Consider the following 16,667-nt stretch of genomic DNA (forward strand, 5'->3'; position numbering starts at 1 on the left):
TGTTAGTTTTATAAATGGGGCATTGTAAAGTACCACTCCGGCGGTGAAATTTAAAAAATGAGTGGTATCACTAATGTAAGTTTCCTGCCCATAGTAATCTACTTACCAGCCAGCGTCTTCTACTGTAGTTGGTGTCGCTTTGGCCATCTTCTGCAGGTATGGACTTGCCGGATACCTCCAGTGCTTTCTGGACGTGCCGGAGGTTCCTTCTCAATGTAAGTCTATGAGAGTCAGAACGAGAAAAGTACCAGGTTCCCATATACTTAGCCTGAGAGCTTGTGACCATTACCTCTGACCTCCAGTCTATCAGGAGCTGCGGTCTCAAGATGGCTGAGTAGCACTGGGAAGAGCAGATGACAACGACTGGTAAGTATTTTACTAGGGGCTGGGAACATGCATAGTGATACCACCCCAGTGGTGAAATAAAAAAAACAAATTTCCCCCGATTATGTATAGGCTGAAGAAGGCATGCTGACCATCTTGGCAATTCTTTTTTATCTTGTATGTAGAGGAGCTGCGGAGACACCATCACGTGTTTCTCAACGCAGGCAGTGAATAGCCAGGCCTTTCCCCGGGAAGGAACAACCAAGGGAAGGGCAGCATCCAATAAAGGAAAACCACCTATGCCAAGCATGGTATCCATCCACAGACAGCTGTTTTGGGGTTTTTGCCCCTCATCAGTGTGGAGTAGGAAACTGGCTATCAGGAGCAGTGCCTAGTAGAAAATCTATAAAGGCACGGATGATTGACCTCGTGGAGACCAAAACATCCAACACCGCGGAGACACCATCACGTGTTTCTCAACGCAGTGATCCAGAACACTGCCACCAAGTATGCAAGGGAAGGGCAGCTTGGTTGTTCCTTCCCGGGGAAAGGCCTGGCTATTCACTGCCTGCGTTGAGAAACACGTGATGGTGTCTCTGCAGCTCCTCTACATGCATTTGCATATTTGGGGGTGGTGTTCTGGATCACTGCGTTGAGAAACACGTGATGGTGTCTCCGCGGTGTTGGATGTTTTGGTCTCCACGAGGTCAATCATACGTGCTTTTTTATCTTGTGTTAGACATTTCTATTAACTGAAATTGTACCCACAAGGGTTTATATCGTTTTGTAAAATGCTTGCCGCTCCTTGTTCTGGAACTTAAATCAAATCGTTAAACTAGAGAGACAAAAAAGCACAAATGGTGTGTTATTTGATAATGAAGCGGTATGAAATGTTATAGGTACGCCCACCTGATGGGGTACTGACAGTCACATCTCCTATAGAAGCATGTAAAGGCTGCAGCAGGACCACCAATGAGATACAATGCAAAAAAATGGGGAATATGATGGTTAATATTCTGCACTGTTTGAAGTTTAAAAGGTACGATCACACACAAAGGTGAAGCATGAATGCGGGTTATAATGTCAACGCGTCCAAGGTTTTCAATCCTCTTCATCAGGACAAAAACCACAATGTGGTTTGGTCCTGATGAAGAGGTTTAAAACCTTGAAACGTGTTGACATAATAAACCACATTCATGGTTCACCAGGGTCAGAGTGTGGTGTCTAGGGCCCACCAGTGGAATTGGCTCAAGGGGCCCACACTATAGCTACCATAAATGGTTTTGTTGTTTATTAGTAACATAGTTACTATGTTGTAGTTATTGTAGTTGATAACGGTGGGAGGTGGATGCAGTTGGGGAGCACAAAGATCTAAAGAGTAGAGGAATTTGTGTACCCCACTGCTAGCTGAAACCAAGGTAACTGAAAAAATTGACATGGACAAGATCATGTTGATATATCAATATCAGGCTGCATTTCGATTTCAGTTATTATTAATTTCCCAACCTTATTTTACAGCTGAAGATAGAAGCTCTGCACTAGGTAGGCGTATGGGGGACATTTGTCAAAATTATGTAAAGGAAACAGGCTTAGTTTCCCATAGCAACCAACCAGATCCTAGTTTTCATTTTTAGAGCTCTTTTGGAAAATGAAAGGTGGAATCTGGTCGGTTGTTATGGCCATCTAAATCAGTTTACCTGCACATTAGTTTTGATAAATCTTTACCATGGTCTCTAAGCACTGCCATTAAAGGTGCCTTCACACTGAGCAATATTGCAACGAGAACGACAACGATCTATGACGTTGCAGCGTCCTGGATAACGATATCGTTGTGTTTGACACGCAGCAGCGATCCGGATCCCGCTGTGACATCGCTAGTCGTTGCCGAAAGTTCAGAACTTTATTTGGTCGTTAGATCAGCCTGAATCGTTGTGTTTGACATGAAAAGCAACGACGTCAGCAACGATGAAAGGGGCCGTCGCAGCGTCTTGTTGTGGCCAGGTAGGCGTTATGCATTACAAAAGTAGACGCCTTTAAATTTAGCAATGTCGCTCGTAGATAGATACGCAATTATTTCGAAGATCCCAATATATTACTAATTACAAAAGGAGACGCCATCTGTCATAATGGCCTGGGAGATGGTGTGAACATTATTATAGTAATGTAATTATCACCATACTCCCAAATGCATTCCAAAGACAAAAGGTGATGCCTACATCACATTATTACATTGAAAAAGGCACCCCTTTACATTACATTACAAAAGGTGACGCCAACTGTCACGACAGCCTAGGAGGTAGGTGTGAACTTTACGTAAGGGCGTATTTACAATGCATCACTATTACAAAAGAAGACCCCTTTAAATCACATTATTACATTACAAAAGGTGACGCCATAACGTTATATATTTCAAATGGCTTTGTTGTTACGTCTCACTGAGAATGCTGATAGGTCACATCGGGGTCATGTGTACCTGCGTTCCGAAATATAAACCGCGACTTTACAACTTTTCAATCACTTGTGCGTACTCTGCCATCCACGAGCATCTCGTGTGCGTCTTGGTTCGAAATCCATCGTGTTCCTTCTCCATCAACTCGTGGGCGTCTTGGCTGTAACTTTTGAGCGACCTGTTTGTAGATCTTCAACTCTGCAGCGTTCTCAATTAGTACATCTACGGTGAGTATATCCTTGTGCTGTATTCATTTGCCATGCAGCAATACTAATTTATGTGTATAGAAATAGATGTATACTACATCTCAGCAGTGATTTTTTTAGAGCTTTCACGTTTATAACCAAAGACGCTTTAGCGTCGTAGTATTTCCCTTTTAAGTGGTAATGCAAACGATTTTGTAGTATGGTGTGTTTCACCAACATGAAATTGGCCATTGACAAAATAGCAACCAATAGAATGTACAAATTTTTCAACTCTCAAAATGGATAAAAATAGCCCTCATCCCATCCCCAAATGGTGGCTATGAGGAAACACACAAACGGCCCCCATCCCATCCCCTAAATGGTGGAAATAGTCCCACGGACCATCCCATACAAAAAATGACTGATAACAATAGGAACGGCATACGGCTCATCAAACTTTTATTTTTTGCTGTTTCTTAACTTTTATTTTTTTATTTTTTAAAGATGTCTACAAATGAGCAGGACTTTGTTCGGGCACTCATAGAGATGTACCGCTCCCTGCCCTGTTTGTGGAAGATAAAATCTAAGGATTATAGCAACCGTTACATGAAGAGAGAAGCGTATGAGAAGCTGGTGGCCGTCTACAGGGAGTATCATCCCACAGAGACCGTGGATGAAAACATTGTGAGGAAAAAGATCCAGGCTCTCCGCACAGTTTTCAAAAAAGAGGTCAACAAAGTGGAAAATTCTAAGAAGTCTGGGGCCGGAACTGAGGAAGTCTATGTGCCCAGGCTGTGGTATTACGACCTGATGGCATTCACTAGAGACCAAGAAATCCCTCGCCCGTGCCAGACTGTGACTAGCCTTTGTGAGCCATCGCCCGAAGATATCCTGCCTGAGTCTCCTGACGACCATGTAAGTAGCCCCAAGCTTCCCTTCTTGTAGCATGCCGTGTGTCTTGTATGTTTATGAGACTGCATGGCTTCCTAGTAATAGTGAGTCACGTTGTTCATGTTTAATCCCCCTGATGATAACAGCTGCCACTTCCTGTGTCCGTAATTAACATTGTGTCTTCCGCACATTCGTACAGTATTGCCGGCCAATGTAGTTCTGCACAGCTCTTTAACCCCTTTGTTTTTTAACCCAGGTAACTGTTCCTCATAGGTTCCAATGGGCATAGAGGTGTTTGGGGAGGTGTGGGCTCTCTAGGGATGTGTGGCAGAGTCGTTTGTATGTTATTTATTTTAAATTTTTGTTTTTCATGTAATTGCAGGTGCCTCTGCAACAGCGGGAAACAACGGAAGCGAACAATGTCCAGTCCCCTCAGTCCTCCAGTAGCCCGTCTGTCGAGGAGCAGACATGTCCACTGCGCCCATCTAGAAAAAGAAAATCAACAGCAGCCACACCTGTGGATCTCCTGGCAGTGGCCAACAGCATCTTGTCGAAGCACGTCACAACCAAACTCTCCCCATTCGCATCCTTGGTTGAGGAACGTTTAAACAGACTGGATGATACCCAAAGATCTCACGCGGAGAGAATAATGTTTGACGTTATGAACGCGGCAGCCGCAGGAAAACTATGCGACACATCAACATTGAGCATTGACGTCCGTCAGCCCAGTGCCCATTTTTATTGGGGACACCAACAGGAGCCCATGCACAGCACTCCTGTCCGCAGACCTGGGCCACATAATTCTCAGTTCCGGACACCACCTGCACCCCCTTCTTTTGGTGACTTATCACAAGGACCTCCTATAGCCACGCACCACTACAGTGAGATGGACACTTACTACCAAAATTTGTAGTGTTGTAGTTTAAATAAATGAGACTTGTGTTTTAGATGCTCCACAAGTAATCCCCTATGCCTTCTCCCCTGCAGGCATCCTCCTGGCACCCGGTCATTAATCCCCTATGCCTCATCAACATTAAAAAAGTATTGAAATAACAAATAATAAAATTTTTAATACAAATAATAAAATTTTTGGTTTCTTAAATTTGTGTATGTACTACGTGTCTCTTTGGCTTGGCAATAAATGACGCCGCTGGTCAATATACTACGTTGCTGGGCAATATGCGACGGGGACATGCGAATGCTAGAATACCCAATACATTACCGTCACACATAACTATATTGTTAACGATATCGTTGCTTTTTGTGACGTAGCAACGATATCGTTAACTAAATTGTTGTGTGACGGTAATGTATGCTGGGAGATCATTGGTCGCTGGGGAAAGTACAGCACTTTTTGTGGTTGCTGAATCTCCCGCTGACATCGCTGAAACGGCGTTACACACAGCATGTGTAACGCCGATTCAGCGATGTCGTCACAAGAAACAAGGGAAACATTGGGTTAATAAGTGCAGGGCCACTCTTAGTAACGTGATGTTTACCATGGTTACCGTTGTCAATGTTTAAAAAACAAACAGTACATACATTCCCGCTGTATGGTCAAGTCCCTCGCCTTCGGCTTCCCGCACTGACTGGTGAGCGCCGTCCGGTAGTAAAGCACAGCGTTGACATCACCGTTGTACTTTACGCCCGGCGCTGAGTCAGTGCTGGAAGCTGAAGGCGAGGGACATGACTATACAGCGTGAATGTAAGTATGTATTGTAATTTTTTTTTAACATTTACAACGGTAACCAGGGTAAACATCGGGTTAATAATCGCGGCCCTGCACTTAGTAACCCGATGTTTACCCTGGTTACCCGTGGACTTCTGGATCGGTGCTCGCTGGAGAGCTGTCTGTGTGACAGCTCTCCAGCGACCAAACAGCGATCCACATCATTGTCGGTATCGCTGCAGAGTCGATGAGTGTGAAGGTACCTTTAGAATATGGTGAACATCTACTAATATATATATACACACACACATCAGGAAATCACTAGTGCATAGGATGCTGAAGACTCACAGGTTTCATATGATTGATACAGAAGTAGAGTATGTTCATAGATATATATGTTTATTGGTATGTATTGGTATGTATGTAAAATAATAAGAAATAACAAATAGATATATCGTTATGTTCACATTTATTACAGAAAAAGGAGTATCATGGGTCATCCAAAAATTGTTAAAAATGAGCACTTTTACACAAGAGCACTTGAACCCCCCAACAATATCATCCATAATACATGGTATAAGTTATGCCAACAGTTACGTTACAGCTGTTGATACTGCCATGGGACAGCCCCTGGCCCATTGAAAAAGTCAGAGTATTTGTCCCTGCTATTAGTTGCATCATCGCAGTACCTTCCAGAACCCAGACTTTCCAAACCACAAACCCTGTGCGCGTCTAGACGCCATTCGCCCTGGGTTACATCTCCGTTACCCTGGTCCACAGAGTCTACATACTGTGTAGGGCTGTATGCAGTGGCATCACGGCGACGTAGAAAGTTGTGGAGGACACAACAAGCAAGCACCACAGAGTCAATAGACGTTAGTTTCATGTTTAGTGCTGTGTGGAAAACCCGAAATCGGTTTGCCATAATTCCGAATGCATTTTCAACAACGCGTCTAGCTCTTGAAAGTCTGTAATTAAAGATTCGTCGTTCCGGTGTCAGAGTCTTCTGGGAGAAGGGCTTCAAAAGGTTCGGATGCAGTGGGAAAGCCTCATCTCCGACAAAGACAAAGTTCATGTTTTCTGTTGTGTCACTGTTGGGCGGCAAGGCAAGTTTATTATTTTTCAAGCGTTCCCCAAAATCTGTGTGCTCCAAAACTCCTCCATCGGATACTCTCCCGTTAATCCCAACAGACACACTTATGAAATCATAGTTAGCATTTACGAGGGCCATGAGAATTATGCTGAAATATCCCTTATAGTTATAATAAAAGGAGCCAGAGTGTGGTGGTTGGGTGATGCGTACATGCTTGCCATCCAAGGCCCCACCGCAATTCGGGAACTGCCATTGCTCCTCAAATCCCCTAGAAATCTCTTTCCAGTCATCCGGGGTCTGTGGGAAAGGCATGTAACTGCGGTGTAAAACTGAGACAATAGCTTTGCATGTCTCTGGGATGATGACGCTGAGTAGGGATCGGGATATAGCTGCGCTGTAATGCAAGTCTTGCATAGACCTGCCAGTCGCCAGGAAACGCAGCGTGACAGCCAGCCTCTCATCCACAGGGACAGCTGCTCTCATCTGTGTATTTTGCCGCCTGATATAAGGTTCTACAGCTGCAAGTAGGACATTAAATGAGTCCTCCGACATTCTCAGGTAGTTACGAAAATCATGCGGGTTGTTATCCTGCAGTTCCCTTATAAGGCCCATATGGGACAATTGATTCCTCTTCTGCAGCCACTGTTTGGTCCACATGCGGCGCTGACGCTTTACACGATTGTTTCGCGCTTGAACCTCCAGCTGGTTGTGAGCTTCTACCAATAACGCGGCCGCAACAATCACAGGTACATCCGAATGAGACATGGCAACCTGAGAAAGGAAAAAAGAAAAAAAAAAATTACTACATATAATTTTCAAAACTTACACAAGACATCCAATACTGTAATGCATTCTCCGTTGCGTCACCGATGCTGCACCATTTGACAAAAATGTTAACATAGGATGTAAGGTACTATATATATATAAATATATATATATATAAATATATATATATATATATATATATATATATATATATATATATATATATATACACATACATACACACACATACATATATACATACACAGAGATATACATGGCTAATTGTAAGCAACGTTAACACAACAGCATATAACACAACAGCCATACCCCATAGATACCCTCCATTAAATGTACCATCCACTGAAACAAACAGGACGATGAGCGCTGCTGATTTATAACGGGAACGCCAAATAGTGACTTCTGGAGCCGACGTCACACCCGCGACGGTGTGCATAAATGGAGACGCTATAGCGTTGCGAATTGCGCGCCAGAACGGTAGAATCAAGGACCTCCTCTGGGCGTGGCTGGGTGGTGCCATACAGCGTCTCTCTTGCTAAAATGGCGGCGAGACAGCGATGTCCTCCTTTGGGGCAGACAGAGGTCCGTTTTTTTGTAAAAAAAATGGATGCCATGGACTATGAGGGCCGGGAGAGTCGCCCAGCACACCCAAATCTACATAAGAATGAGGTGTTGCGCCACATTGCCCAGAAGATGGAGCGGAGGTTCGGCATCCGGCGCAGTGCGCTGCAGCTACGCAAAAAGTGGGCCGACCTCCGGTACAAACAGCCACTTTATCTGGCAACGTTGCGGGCAGAGACCAGGCAAGGCAAGTAACAGTATAGTGTAATTGGGAGACACACAGTATCGGGAGGGGGGAATAGGGACACTCGCACTGCCGTGTGGCGCTTCCCACCTTCTATATATGTACCTCGATTTGGGGAGTTAAATTTAAATTTTATTCCTTTATGCCACTGGCCTAGGTTTGTTATTTGTGGGGGTGTCGGAAGCTCTGTACTTTGGTGTGTAAACATTGTGTTTCTTTATTTTTTGTGTATAGAGAGACAACGCCAGCAGAGGACTACAGCGGCCAGCAGCGTACGCCCACAGCCAGGGCCGTCACGTAAGTTACCCCTCATGTCTGGCAATTGCGATGGCGCCTACTTAATTTTTTATTTAAGTCGACAGCTCTGTACTTCTGGTGTCTAAACCTTGCGTGTCTTTTTTTGGGGTGTAGAGAGACGCCGCCGGCAGAGGACAGCACCCACTGCAGCCAGCAGTACAGCGGCTAGCAGCGGAAGCCCACACCCAGTGTCGTCACGTAAGTTAACCACCCTTTTTTAGAATTTAATGACGCCATACGGGCCATTAGTAGGGAGGTTAAATATTGTGTACATTACAGGTGCAGTAACCCCACCGCAGGCCACAACCCCGCCCTTTCGCCACCCATCTTCCTCCCCCGGGTCTGCGTCATTCTCTCCAGCGACAAGCATTCGTAAGTGACAAAACCAGCGAGCGCTTCACCACAGTCAGTTCAATTGTTAACCAGATATGTATTTGCTTCCTTTCAGCAGCAGGAGCTGTGGCCCGAGCCAGGGGATGGGTGGTCAGCAGCTCTGCGGATGAGCAACAGGCGTCCCTTTTCCGTAAGTATTGAGAAAGTGGGAGGGGGTTATCGGTGGGATGTCACATTTGACAACGACTAAACGGACCCTAAAACATTGAACCTAAAAAAAGCCCTCTGGGGCAGTAGAAAATTGAGTGTGTAGTTACAAGTACCATTTTACAATAAACGAATTACTAACGATCATTACCAGCTATAAGTCACTGTGTGGTAGCTGGGTCGCTGTCACACAGAACGATTGCGTTAACAATATCGTTGCAACTTCACAGAAATCAAAGATATCGTTACAAAAATCGTTATTTTTGACGGTACGGTAAAATTGCTGGTTATGTAAACACATGCCACCGTTGCAGCTTTATCACTGTCCATTCTCCAACCTCTTCTATCACAGAACCGGACACCGTGAGAGAGCTGCTGGCCAAGCAAGACCGCCTGGAGCGGACAGCAGCGCTCATGCTGCAACAAGTACAGCAACATGGCCGCACGCTGCGACACCTCTTGAGGCGTGGGAGGTTCTGATTTTTTTTTTTTTCTTTCATTGTTTGGGATATTGTTCTGTTCCTTGTTATTTTTCAGTTAACAACATAAAAAAAGTTTGATTTGACACAATTATGTTTGGTTTATTGTGTCTATAGCCACCGGCAACACACCGTGCGCCAAGAAACGTCGCCACACACACTTTTTGGCCCACATAATATCTCCAGTAGTTAAAAATGAAAAGACTGCAGCTTGGTGTGTCTGTAGTATACAGATATGAGGTGGGCCAAAAATATTACATGCATCTCCATAATCACACAAATTGAGGGGACAATGGTTGTCACACACGGTACATATCTATGCTCACCTGCCAGGTGTCAGAAATAGTGAATTCAGGAGCCTGTATATGTTTATCATGAATTCATTTTTCTGACACCGTACTTGATGAATATAGATAGCGTGACAGTGATTGTCTCTTGATCAAAAAAAAATAAGGTCAGTTTGTGAAAAAAAAAAATTTAGTTTACCAGTTGTGAGCTGTTTTTATTTACTTGCGGAGCAGGCCAGGGACAGCTAAGCCAAGGTAGACACAAAAGAGTTGGTTGGCCTTACCATATAGTTTGCGCAAAAAATGCTACACAGCGCCAAATAGTTTGCAAACTGCATCCGAAAGTGCCTCCATCTTGTGTGTCCGCTTACCAGATGCACAAGATAGCTGCCAGATATGTTTTATACATTACTATACCATATACTTTAGATAAGCATTGCGTCTAGCATTACTACACAGCCATTACTATACAAAAAAAAAAAAATTGAACATACCGTTTATGAGCAATAAAAGAACCGATGAAGACGCCGGCAGTGGAGTACGGCGTTCCGAACAGAACGTTCACGGTAGAAGAGGATCGTAGCTGGAGAAGGATCGTTCCGGACAGGACGCTAGAAATGCAGGGAAAAACAGGCATACGCAGCTCTCGAACAATGTGAATCAATCGCTGTAGAGTCGCGGTTTATATTCTGAGACGCCGGGACGTCACATCCTGGGTGACACCTATCTGGGTGTCACCCACCTGGGTGACACCTATCTGACTACGCTGCCAATTCATCGGATCGTTAACCACTGCTGTTTGACGTGAAGCAAGCAACCAGCGACAACGATCCGTGAGTCGCTGTTACGTCACTGTATCGCTCCGGCATCGTTCGAACGTTGGTGTGTTTGACGTCTCTACAGCGATCTAAACAGCGACGCTCCAGCGATCGCCTTTTGGTCGTATCGTTGTCTATATCGCTGCAGCGTCGCTCAGTGTGAAGGTACCTTAAGGCTTTGTGTGTATATTGGTGTCTTCTGAATGAACTCTTCCTCAGACACAGCCTCACAACTTTGAAAGGTAGAAGATGTGTTAAACTAATAAAAGCAGTAAGGAGCAGCTAAATCCCTTGCTGTGACGTGCTCCCTGTTGCCATGAGGCCAATCTATACAGTTGACTGCTGTGGCTGATCGGTGGCCTCGGGTATGTGCAGGATTTATCAGGGGACCACTGCTTCTCTTATTATTTTAGCACATAAGCCCACTTTTCCCTGACATGTATGCTGCAGTAGTTGGAAAACCTCTTTAGTGCCTTTCTATTTAGTAGGTGGCTCGCTTTAATGGTAATCTGTTATCAGTTTCATGTTGTTACAACTAGAGGCATTATAAATTAGTGACAAATCCCCATAGAAATCAATCTGGAACCATTTTAAATTTAATGTGATTTAAAGGGTTTTTAAAGGCTAAAAAAGATCACACCATTTTAAAGACATAAATGAAGCATTAGCCACCATTGCCTAACCCCTGCTGCTCCTGTTGCAACACTTGGAAATACCACAGAAAAGTGCACTCAGCCAATCACTGGCTGCAGCAGTCACCCCCCTCAGCCTCTGATTTTTTTTTATATATAATGTAAGGACAGGGATGTTAAACATATTTGTAATATACTTCATTAGAAAAATAAGCTTCTCTGTACTAGAAATTGGGTATAAGGAGTATGTTTACCAAATCCCTGAGTTTTCACTCTGCGTGTAACATGCAGAGGCTTGGAGTTTCCTCTTGTCACTAAAGCAGTCCATGTCTATGTTGACTACCTGTGTCCTATCACTGCCCATCACCCTGTCTATATGACTGCATACACACAGGCACTTTCCTGTCACTGCCTGACATAGCAAATATTAAGATCTCTGAAACTACTAGTGAGGGGGCATTCATCCCCCTCCATCCTCCTCTCTCTTTTGAAGTAGGACAAGAGCTTGTAATATAAGCTACCTTGAAATTGACTGGTACAATAGGCATAAAGAAGTAGGAAATTAGGTATACATGGGATGTGCCAACCTTAAATAACAGGCAGGCACCTCCTTTTTGAAGTAAAGGACCCCTGGAGTGCCAATGAGGATGTTTGTGTTTAGACAGAGTTTTTTGGATTGGACAGGTAATTAAGACAGGAAAGGTCTTTTTAGAGGGTTGTATAACAAAAGGGTACAAATGTTTACACATAGATAGAAAAGGCGAAGAGGCTTTTGTCTCCCACAGGGGAAATGTATCTACAATAGCCAACCCTGCTCCAGGGTCCAGATAGAAATATTGGAATGTGTATAGATTCGATACATGCATTTCCGACTTCAGGGCTAATCGAGGAAGAATATGCATGTTTTCTCTTTAACTTTAACATCTGCCTATAAGACCCAAATCAATAGTGGCCAGATAACCGATGCCAACCATGTCATGTTTACTATCTTTGGAAATGTAAAATCCCTATAAAAAATATGGCAGAGATATTGAACTTCTCCGATTGTCAAGAGAAAAGATATTGCATAAGTTGGGAATTTTCACAAAATCCTGACGCACTGAGAGCATCGCACAACATGGCCTTTCTAGAGAGATACACATTGGTAACTGAGATTCATGCATACACCAAACACCAAGATCACTGTGGCTGAGCTCCATAGATGCAGTAGGGAGATGGGACAAAGTTCCACAAGGTCAACTATCACTGCAGCCCTCTACCAGTCTGGCCTTTATGGCAGAGTGGTCCGACGGAAGCCTCTCCTCAGTGCAAGACATATGAAAGCCCCCATAGAGTTTACTAATAAACATATAAAGAACTCCCAGACTATGAGAAATAAGATTCTCTGGACTGAGGAGACGATGATAGACCTTTTTGGTGATAATTCTAAGCGGTATGTGTGGACAAAACTAGACCCTGCTAATCACCTGCTCAATACAATACCAACAGAGAAACGTGGTGGCAACATAATGCTATGGGGGTGTTTTTCAGCTGCAGGGACAGGATGACTGGTTGCAATTGAAGGAAACATGAATGCAGCCAAGTACACAGATATCCTGGATGAAAACCTCTTTCAAAGTGCTCTGGACCTCTGGAAAATAATATCTTTATCAATTAATAGCAGCGATACAAGATAAATAAAATCAATAGATAAGCAAATAGTGTGCGAAACAGGACAGTCTATATTCAATAATTAAAAGGAAAAAATAAACCCTTAAGCACAATTAGTATAATGATCACTCATATATCTGTGCAAGGTAATTAGTCCCCAGAATCGGGGTAAATAGTTCCCTGAAAAACATTTTTTATATAAAAGAAACAAAATGCAAAATAGAAAAATCAACCACAAAACAATGTGCAATGATGCAAAGAAGTATAAAGTGCTTTAGTGCAAAAGAAGTAAACTAGGGAAAGGGTCCACTCATGCATATAGGGACCTCCCTTAAATACTAAATAGTGCTACACCAAAGCAAAGTGCTAATTGCATATAGTGTAAAATCCAGGGACACTATTAATAATCATTACCTTAGGGCACCTCATTGTCCTGGATACGTGCACACACCCGACACGCGTTTCGGAAATAAATTTCGTCGGGAAGGAATTTATTTGCGAAACGCTCCATTGCATGGCATCTTAGACATTCTGAGGAGTTAGACCATCCCATCTAATATATAATTGCCTAGAATACTACTTCCTGCAATTTGTGCCAACTTCCGTGGCTTTGTCCGGAGCTAATGTCCGGAGCTAATGTCCGGAGATTAATTGCCTAGAATACTACTTCCTGCAATTTGTGCCAACTTCCGTGGCTTTGTCCGGAGCTAATGTCCGGAGCTAATGTCCGGAGCTAATGTGCGGAGATAATGTCCGGAGCTAATGTCCGGAGCTAATGTCCGGAGCTAATGTCCGGAGCTAATGTCCGGAGATAAGTGACGTCAACAGTGTCCAGTGTCTGATTGGTTCCCGCCTGCTGCGAGCGACCAATCAGAAACGTGCCGTACTGTGACACACTCCGCCCGCCATTTTGGTGTGATTTTTGAATTTTTACCTCACAGCAAGTTTCTACTGCGTGGAGGCGGGCCCAGTGACGTTGCTCTGCAAGCTCCTGCCGAATTTCGTCAAAAAAATGATAATACCATTTACCAAAACTATATATATTTAGTTGTGAAGTGGTTCAGTGACATTTTCACACCAATTTTGAACTTTTGTTTGGTGTTTTCTCCATATACTGCCTATTATTTTTGTTCTTTCTTACTATTATTTATTAATTGTATTATTCTTACATTTGAATAAATAAAGTATATATGGATTCTAGACTCCCGATTCTTTAGAATCGGGCTGCCATCTAGTTTTAAATAACCGTATTGGGGTTAGATATACTTGATGTAAGATATACATTTGGATCATTTTGAATTAGGGAATCAATCTAGTAAACTCTTAGTATTTATGGTACGATGACACAAAACATCTAATACTATACTTAAAATCTGTAAATTAGATGGTACAATTGTGACATCCACAGATGATATCCTCCAATGCTTCCATGATTATTATAAAGAATTATATAGATCCAAAGGGGATTTTGATAATTCAAGCTGCCTAGATTACTTCTTAGATATTGAATTTCCTACACTAAGCCCTACTCAACAAGCTTTTCTGGTTGCAGACTTTACTTTGGAAGAGATTAACCTGGCTATAGCAGATATGGCCTTGAAAGGCACCAGGCCCAGATGGGTTCCCCATAGAAATGTACAGAAAATATCGAGACATTTTAGCGCCGAGTCTTTTGATGGTATTCCAGGGTATTTGGAAGAGGGGTTCTCTACCAGACTCCTACTATGAAGATAATATCATAGTGTTAAAAAAAGAAGGAAAAGACCCCCTGGATTGTGGGTCATATTGCCCTATTTCATTAGTTAATGTTGATTATAAAATTTTTACTAAAATTGTAGCTACTACACTGTGTGCAGAATTATTAGGCAAGTTATATTTTAGAGGATTATTTTTATTATTGATCAACAACTATGTTCTCAATCAACCCAAAAGACTCATAAATATCAAAGCTTAATATTTTTAGAAGTTGGAGTGTTTTTTTTTAGATTTGGCTATCTTAGGAGGATATCTGTTTGTGCAGGTAACTATTACTGTGCAGAATTATTAGGCAACTTAATAAAAACCAAATATATTCCCATCTCACTTGTTTATTTTCACCAGGTAAACCAATACAACTTTAGAAAATTTAGAAATAAACAATTCTGACATGCAAAAACAAAACCCAAAAACATTAGTGACCAATATAGCCACCTTTCCTTATGATGACATTCAACTGCCTTCCATCCATAGATTCTGTCAGTTGCTTGATCTGTTTACGATCAACATTGCGTGCAGCAGCCACCACAGCCTCCCAGACACTGTTCCGAGAGGTGTACTGTTTTCCCTCCCTGTAGATCTCACATTTTATGAGGGACCACAGGTTCTCTATGGGGTTCAGATAAAGTGAACAACGCGCTATGTCATTATTTTTTCTTTGAGACTTTACCGGCCAGCCACGCTGTGGAGTAGTTGGAGGCATGTGATGGAGCATTGTCCTGCATGAAAATCATGTTTTTCTTGAACGATACCGACTTCTTCCTGTACCACTGCTTGAAGAAGTTAGCAAACCTATAACATAATGCACAACTCATAGAAATATAGTAAACATAACTTTATTAATCATACAAGTAATCACAAGACATAAGTAAAAGGGAAAAGCAAAAAAAGTGGAAAGAAGTACGGGATAGCACAGGGACCACAATAACGTATATTATATAATCAAAATAATTAGTAAAAATTATCTACATAGATACAAGAAATAATAATAACAACATTGGTATCCACGGAATGTAAAAGTGGGAATTATAGTCTGTAACGGGGGTATTAATTATCAAAAACCACATAGATAATGGTAATGCCACAGGGTATATTTTTCCAAAGATTTAGGTAATACCAGAGTATATGGACAAAAATATAAGTAAAAGACCATAGGTAAAAAACCATATATAAGTCATAAGCTATGTGCACACATTATTATAGCAGCAAAATGCAAATTATTTAACTAGCAGCATAGCATAGATATTGCACATTAAGTCCATCTGGCAGTGAATAGGAAGCCCCCTGCACAGCAATATAATCTAAATAGTGGTACAATGTAAACACTATTACAATAGCACAAGTGTGCTCTAAATAAGTCTAAAGCCCGTACATCAGACAAAGACCTAATTGTATAAGCAGTGGAATACTCAACTGTCTAAGTGGTCCTGTGGTGACCCGCACCCGCACGACGCGCGCGTTTCGCTTGAGCTTTGACGAGGGAATGAATAGAAGACCAGAGAACTGCTATTTAACTAACAATAGACCAATCGGTGGAAGCGTGAGTAATGAGTGAGCCGAAAACAGCTGATAGGAGGCGTGTATATTGTACCATGCATGGTATCGCCGGAGCTTAACTTCTCCCACAAGACGCGTCTCCTAGGAGCGCACCACGTGGGGGAGAAAGACAGCGGCGTGCGCTCCACGCTGGAGCGCATCCAGCGCCAGTTAATGAGAAAATGCGGCCAGCAATTATGACGTGGAAATAGTGTTGTGAGTACCCAATGTCATTATTAAGTAAGGTGCATCTAGCTAGGTGAGAACCAAAACACATAAGCGCCGCTAGAGTGCTCAAATCATATAAAATCAGTGCAGGGCAATGAGGGTGTGATGTTGCCGGGACCTATTGCCTAGCATATATGTAAATAAATAAATCAAACATATTTAGAATATATAAATACATCTAACAACCAGATAACACAATCATGATTACAATAACATATACAAGTGTAAATGACATTAATAAAGTGC

At 42.7% G+C, this 16,667-nt stretch overlaps 2 protein-coding genes and 2 long non-coding RNA genes across 4 annotated transcripts; 2 read left to right on the forward strand and 2 right to left on the reverse strand.

Annotated features, from left to right (window-relative positions):
* Positions 1 to 2,774: 2,774 nt before the first annotated feature.
* Positions 2,775 to 4,951, forward strand: LOC138665221 (uncharacterized). The gene is made up of 2 exons (XM_069752509.1): positions 2,775 to 3,873; positions 4,232 to 4,951. The coding sequence occupies exons 1-2, from the start codon at positions 3,463 to 3,465 to the stop codon at positions 4,760 to 4,762; spliced, it is 942 nt and encodes a 313-aa protein (XP_069608610.1). The 5' UTR covers positions 2,775 to 3,462; the 3' UTR covers positions 4,763 to 4,951.
* A 1,019-nt stretch (positions 4,952 to 5,970) lies between these two features.
* LOC138665223 (uncharacterized) lies at positions 5,971 to 10,782 on the reverse strand. The gene is made up of 2 exons (XM_069752510.1): positions 10,297 to 10,782; positions 5,971 to 7,382 (listed from the first exon to the last, which is right to left on the reverse strand). The coding sequence occupies exon 2, from the start codon at positions 7,374 to 7,376 to the stop codon at positions 6,117 to 6,119; it is 1,260 nt and encodes a 419-aa protein (XP_069608611.1). The 5' UTR covers positions 7,377 to 7,382; positions 10,297 to 10,782; the 3' UTR covers positions 5,971 to 6,116.
* LOC138665222 (uncharacterized) lies at positions 8,790 to 9,606 on the forward strand. The gene is made up of 3 exons (XR_011318436.1): positions 8,790 to 8,868; positions 8,945 to 9,019; positions 9,389 to 9,606. It is a non-coding gene; the product is annotated as an uncharacterized lncRNA (long non-coding RNA).
* Positions 10,783 to 14,973: 4,191 nt separating the features above from the next.
* Positions 14,974 to 16,136, reverse strand: LOC138667635 (uncharacterized). Its single transcript, XR_011318870.1, has 2 exons — positions 16,072 to 16,136; positions 14,974 to 15,449 (listed from the first exon to the last, which is right to left on the reverse strand). It is a non-coding gene; the product is annotated as an uncharacterized lncRNA (long non-coding RNA).
* Positions 16,137 to 16,667: the final 531 nt, after the last annotated feature.

The sequence above is a fragment of the Ranitomeya imitator genome, chromosome 2, assembly GCF_032444005.1.
Source record: "Ranitomeya imitator isolate aRanImi1 chromosome 2, aRanImi1.pri, whole genome shotgun sequence".
NCBI lineage: Eukaryota > Metazoa > Chordata > Amphibia > Anura > Dendrobatidae > Ranitomeya > Ranitomeya imitator.